The following is a 6000-nucleotide window of genomic DNA, read 5'->3' as shown; positions in this document are numbered from 1 at the left end:
ATCACAAAGGGGCTTAGGCCAAAAATGCCTTCTTTTATTTCAAGAAAGCCGTGCCTGGTTCTCTTTCTCCAGGGGCTCCCTACCTTATCTGCTTACCACGCTTTCACACACTGACATCCTTCTAGTACCCAAGACTTTAGAGTGAGGAGACAGAACCAATGTCCCATCCACCCGCTCCCCCGCATCGCCCCAACAGACACATAATCCACAGATCCGGAAGGGAGCCTCGCACTCTTGTGCGTCACCCAAGGTCCCACCTTCTGCCGCCAAGAGGGTTCAGCCCCTCCTGGCCACCAGCCAGGCAGGAAGGCTGAGCACGCTCGCCCTCAGACCTCAGCTACCGCCCAGCTCCGCCCAGAGCCCCGGGAGGGGCCGGCCCTCCCTCCGCTGCGCCGGACAGTCGTGGGAGCTGGAACCCGGGCGGCGCCGTGCGGAGGGGCAGACACCAAACTTTCCTGAGACTCAAAAGCGGCCTGCGGCGCGAAGAGGCTCCGCCCCTGTCCTGCCACCCGGCGCCTTGGGACGTGCGTCCAGCTGGCTGCGCTGCCCGCCGCCATGGCCAAGCCCCTGACAGACCAGGAGAAGCGGCGGCAGATCAGCATCCGCGGCATCGTGGGCGTGGAGAACGTGGCCGAGCTGAAGAAGGGCTTCAACCGACACCTGCATTTCACGCTGGTCAAGGATCGCAATGTGGCCACCCCCCGCGACTACTTCTTCGCGCTGGCGCACACAGTGCGCGACCACCTGGTGGGGCGCTGGATCCGCACGCAGCAGTACTACTACGAGAAGTGCCCCAAGGTACGAGCCCGGCGCCGCGCGGTGGTTTCCTTGCCGCCCATGCACCGGTCGCACCCTTCCGGAGCCGCGCGCTCCAGCAGCCGTCTGTCCTGGCGGCGTACGGGGCCGTTGGGAGGAGCCCTCGCTGTGACCTCTCCTAACCCGGCTCTCGCTGCCCGGGAAGTCCAGGGCAGTGTCTGGGCGGCGGCTGGGCAGCCCGGGGGACAGATATGGCACTCCGCTAACACCCCCCCCCCCCCCCGAGCGTCATCTCACCCAAACCACAGCTCTGCCCGCCCCCAGGGACCGTCCCGAGTAGATGGCTAGGCCTCCCTCGCCTCTCTGCTTAAATTCATTAACTTTTTTGGTGCATCTACTCTTAAGGTTTTAATCCAGAGGTAGCTGGCGTCTCCTGGGTGCCAGGCACAGTTCTAGGCCCCAGATAGTAGGCCCTGAACAAAGCGGTTAATGCCTTGCCTCGGGGAAGCTGAATGTTTAGGGAGGAGAGACGAATACAAAGATCGTCAAAGGGCAGTAGGAGCTGAGGGGGCAGGCGGGCCAGAGTTGGAGGAAGGTGCTTTGAGGACTAGGTGGCCTGCTGTAGGCACTGCCTGGGTGTGGTGGAGAGGGAGGATAGAGTTCTCCCCCATCAGAGCTCTGTCCCCACCCCTCCCCTGCTTTCCTCAGTTCCTGGGAGTCGGGCATGGAGGACTTGGCAGCCCTTTTGTTGTTGTTTTTTGTTTTGTTTGTTTGCTTGTTTGACCGCCTCACTCGGCTTGTGAAAGTTCCCAGGCCAGGGATTCATTCGGTGGCGCCACAGCAGCGACCAAGCCAATGCAGTGACAATGCCATATCCCGCTGCACCACAGAAGAACTACCTCCTGGAGTGACTTGAGTCCTGCGGGGTGGAGGTGCAGGGCCAGGCTACAGACTTGCTGTAACAGGCTGTTCACAGACCACCCCTACCCACTGCGCAGGGGCTGGAGTGGACGCTGCCCCGTCACGGAGGAACACTCTACCTGGCCGATCTGGGAAGGGGAGAATTGAAGAGGACTTGGCAACCAGAGGGATTGTGATGTGCAGAGACAGGGTGAGAGAGCAGCGCTGGCAGCTGCAGTGAGGGTGGGTGTGAGTCTTGGGAGAGGAAACTGGAAACGCTGGTTGGAGGTGTATTGAAAACCGTGAAAGATGGGGGTAGATCCTAGAGGCAGTGGGAAATATATGTAAAGGTTTATTGGCTTTTTTTTTTTTAATATCTAAAGCATGAAAAAGAATAGTTCATATTCCCAGTGCTCAAAGAACCTCTGAGCAAAAGAAAGTTCTCAAAGTAGAAACTGCAGCTGTAACAAAGCTTTCAAATGGAAAGTAACTTCCTCACCCCAGAGGCCTCTACCCAAAGGTAGCAACTGCTAAAAGACATCCTTAGAAAACACTTTATGTATACATATATTTACTGTATTTTTTATTTGGATGGAGGGGACCGCACCTTACATCAAAAGTTATTTTTTGTGGCTCAGCGGTAACAAACCTAACTAGGATCCATGAGGATACCGGTTCTATCCTTGGTGTTGCTCAGTGGGTTAAAGATCCAGCATTGTGGTATAGGTCACAGCTTGGATCTTGTGTTGCTGTGCCTGTGGTGTAGGCCAGCAGTTGTAGCTCAGATTCGACCCCTAGCCTTAGAACTTCCATAAGGTGCAGATGTGCCCTTGAAATAAATAAATAAATAATTTTGTAAGTTTTTAAACTGGAGGGTGAGATGATAAGCCATATTTTAGAAACTAAACCCCCACCTCCACCATACACCCACTTCCAAATCATTTAGTGCTGACACTAGAATACACTTATGTTTCTGCTCCAGGGACTTCTCTGTTACTTTAGTTTTCCTGTTCTCTTGACATTTTTCTGCACTGGGCAGGCCTTTCCTACTTGAGTGCAGGTATAAGCCAGGTATTCTGATAGTGATACTGGTGAACAGAATCCATTCCATATGTGTTATTAATATGTCTATTCTGTGACAGCCACTCATGTAACAGAAGGTCCCCGCCCTCGGAATAGAGGGGAGTCAGTAGGTGTGTGCTAGCTTCTCTCCCAACTCTTTTGTTCTCTAGTAACTGCAGATGAATCCCACATCTGGATTTCTAGTCTGAATTCCTTTTCAGACTCTATTCCTACATTGGTAAGTGCTCAATGAATATTCCTAAATTTCCCCTTATTTCCTTGAACTCAACGTTTTTAACAACTCAACGTTTTTAACTCAACGTTTTTAACAACTCAAATCATCATCCCTTCCAACCCTGCCCTATCTGCTGTTTTACTGATTTCAATGGCATTGCCTTCTGACAGTCACCCAGATACAAAGTATCAGTCTTACCTTTGATTTCCTCCTATATTCCCCATTCAGCAAGTTGCTGAATCAATCAAATTCTGTTGATTTCTGCAGTTTGCCTTGAAATTATCCACTTTGCTCTTTTTTCCCTTCCCTGCCTAATTGAGGCCCTAGCCTCTGGTCTCGATCAAGTAGATTTCTAAGCGATTACCTTGCTTCTCAGAAGTGATTAAACTGGCAGCATGCAAGCTGAATATAGCTAGCAGACTTATTTTGTTTGGTTGCTGAGATATCTTTAAACAGTTTTATTTTCGATGCCTTCGGGCAGGATATGTCCACTCTAGTTATTGGCCCAGTACTCCTCATTGTTTTTTTTTTTTTTGTTGTTGTTGTTTCTTTGTTTTTAGGGCCACACCCAAAGCATATGGAAGTTCCAAGGCTAGGGATCAAATCTGAGCTACAGCGGCCTACGCCGCAACTCGGGATCTGCGTCGGCGACCTACACCACAGCTCACGGCAACGCTGGATCCTTAACCCATTGAGCAAGGCCAGGGATCAAACCTGAGTCCTCATGGATGCTAGTTGGCTTCGTTACTGCTGAGCCACAATGGGAACTTCCTCATTGTTTTTTATAACCAACTTTACGTATTTATTTTCTCTGCCTGGCTCCAAGGCATTCGAGTTTGCAATTCCATCTCATTGTATGCATTATAATCTGATTAAGCTTTGTAAAACAGTACATCTGCTTTCTGCTTAGATATATACACTGCCCCCATTGTCTGCCAGTCCTTAATCAAGCCCTGAAGTCCCTTCTCATTCCAGGTGGGCCTGTCCCTTCATCTTTTCTCCCACCCCCCCCCCACCCCAGATTTACCTGACTCTCCTACAAACCCATTTGCCGTCCCCATTGATGCCCTGTTCTCCCCACCTCTGGGCCTTGAACACACTGCACCCTTCACCACATGTCTCTGCTCAACTCTTGCCTGTCCTGCAGGTCTCAGTTGTGTTGCCACCTATTCCATACACCTTTCTAGAAGTATCAGGGCCTCTGATTAATGCTAGGAACACATTTAAATTCTTTTTAAAATATTGCTTATTGTTATGTCTTTATTTTATTTTTAAAAGCTTTTGAGGAGTTCCTGTTGTGGCTCAGTGGTTAAGAAGTCCAACTGGGAACCATGAGGTCTCAGGTTCGATCCCTGGCCTGGCTCAGTGGGTTAAGGATCCGGCATTGCCCTGAGCTGTGGTACAGGTCGCAGATGGGGCTCAGATCCTGCCTTGCTGTGGCGTCGTAGGCCGGAGGCTACAGCTCTGATTCAACCCCTAGCCTGGGAACCTCCATATGCTGCGAGTGCAGCCCTAGTTGGAGATGCTCAAATATTTTCCTACCAGAAGTATGTTTTAAATGTTTAGAGACCACTAACTAAGAAGATGAGGGAGATCAATTTTTTAAGGTTTTTTTTATATCCCCAAATATATAAGGTTCAATTTCTCAGCCTCTCAAAAAATTATTTATAGGGAAATAGGAATTCACATTAAACTAATGTCCTTGGAAAATCTGTCATATAACAAGGTGTTGAATTATTACATTTGAAGCAGCAACATTTTTTTAAGGAAGAAGTTGAAATGTCTTAAAAAGTCTTGTCCTTGCTAACTTAGAATCCTTAAAGGGAGGCAAAGAAATTTAACATCAGTGTAGTTATTATTCCTGGGACTGTGATCTCACAGTTGCAAGTGTTGGATAACTGTATTTATATATAATATACATATATATTACTGTACATATAAGCAAGCTTTTTATAGATCACTAAAAAGTAAAAAGCAATACATAGTGGTTATAGAATAGAGATCATGAAAATACATACAGGAAAGAATGAAAAAAAACTGCCCTGATGTTATGTGAATGGATGTTTGTGGCTTGAGATACTCTTTCCTGTGATGCAGCAGTACAAGGGCATGGTGGGTGGTGGGGTGGTGGGTAGGAGGGTGAGTGGCACCCTGCCTCTTTGGCCTACATCTACCCCAGGAAAGACACCTTTTCCCAACTAATGCTAAGGTATATAATAAGCTAATAAGCTAATAAGGACAGCATTATAGATATTCAGTCAACTTGGATAAAAATAATGGTAATGTGCTTCAGAAAACTGTGTTAGATGACATGTTGACCATCCATATGAAAACTTAGAATTCAATTGTTTCATAAAAATGAAAGCAGGGAAAAGTGAAATTTCTAAATTGGACATTTTCATATAATATTTTAAGTGTATATGTGTAGCTCATGAGTTAAATATAATAGACGTTTCTTATATTGATCTATATTTATTTCTTTAATATTTTTTGTTGACCAAATACTTTTCTTTTGGGTTCTTACTGTTGGGAAATGGGGGAGTCCCTAAAATTTGAGGTGACTTTTTATTGATATTGATGCATATACAGATTTTTGTTGCTTTGTGTTTGGTGGGGAAAAAAGAGGAACTGATATGGAAAGTAAGATTTTTAAAGGGGGTTGATGATGTTACTCACTGATCCTTTTTTTTTTTAAATTAATAAACTGTATTTTAACGGGTTTTAGGCAAGTCTGAGCTTTGCTCCTTTTACTTTCAACTCTGGTAGTATTTACCTGGCTTTTACTGTATCAAAGGCAAACAGTTTCTAAGCTGATAGAGAAATGTCCTGTTTCATCAAGAACAAACACCAGTAATCTTTTGTTGTGTAGAAGGAACTATTGCCAGTTCATAGACTTTCTAGAATAATTTTAATTCTAAAATATTACTTGCAGTAACAGTTAAGGAGGAATACTTTGTAGCCACTGGGTATAACTTAAAGGAGTTAATCTTTTTTTTTTTTTTTTTTGTCTTTTTGCTATTTCTAGGGCCGCTCCCACGGTATATGGA

The 6000-nt window shown here is 46.5% G+C and overlaps 1 protein-coding gene across 1 annotated transcript in view; it reads left to right on the top strand.

Annotated features, from left to right (window-relative positions):
• The first annotated feature begins 314 nt into the window (after positions 1–314).
• The window catches only part of PYGL (glycogen phosphorylase L), a 59283-nt gene continuing 53597 nt past the window's right edge, over positions 315–6000 (top strand). The window contains exon 1 of the mRNA XM_047767308.1: positions 315–798. Within this exon, the coding sequence (XP_047623264.1) occupies positions 556–798 (243 nt within the window). The 5' untranslated portion in view covers positions 315–555. The remainder of the gene's footprint in view (positions 799–6000) is intronic.

Source organism: Phacochoerus africanus, chromosome 2 (assembly GCF_016906955.1).
Source record: "Phacochoerus africanus isolate WHEZ1 chromosome 2, ROS_Pafr_v1, whole genome shotgun sequence".
NCBI classification, from domain to species: domain Eukaryota; kingdom Metazoa; phylum Chordata; class Mammalia; order Artiodactyla; family Suidae; genus Phacochoerus; species Phacochoerus africanus.
This window is presented reverse-complemented; position numbering and strand designations above follow the sequence as displayed.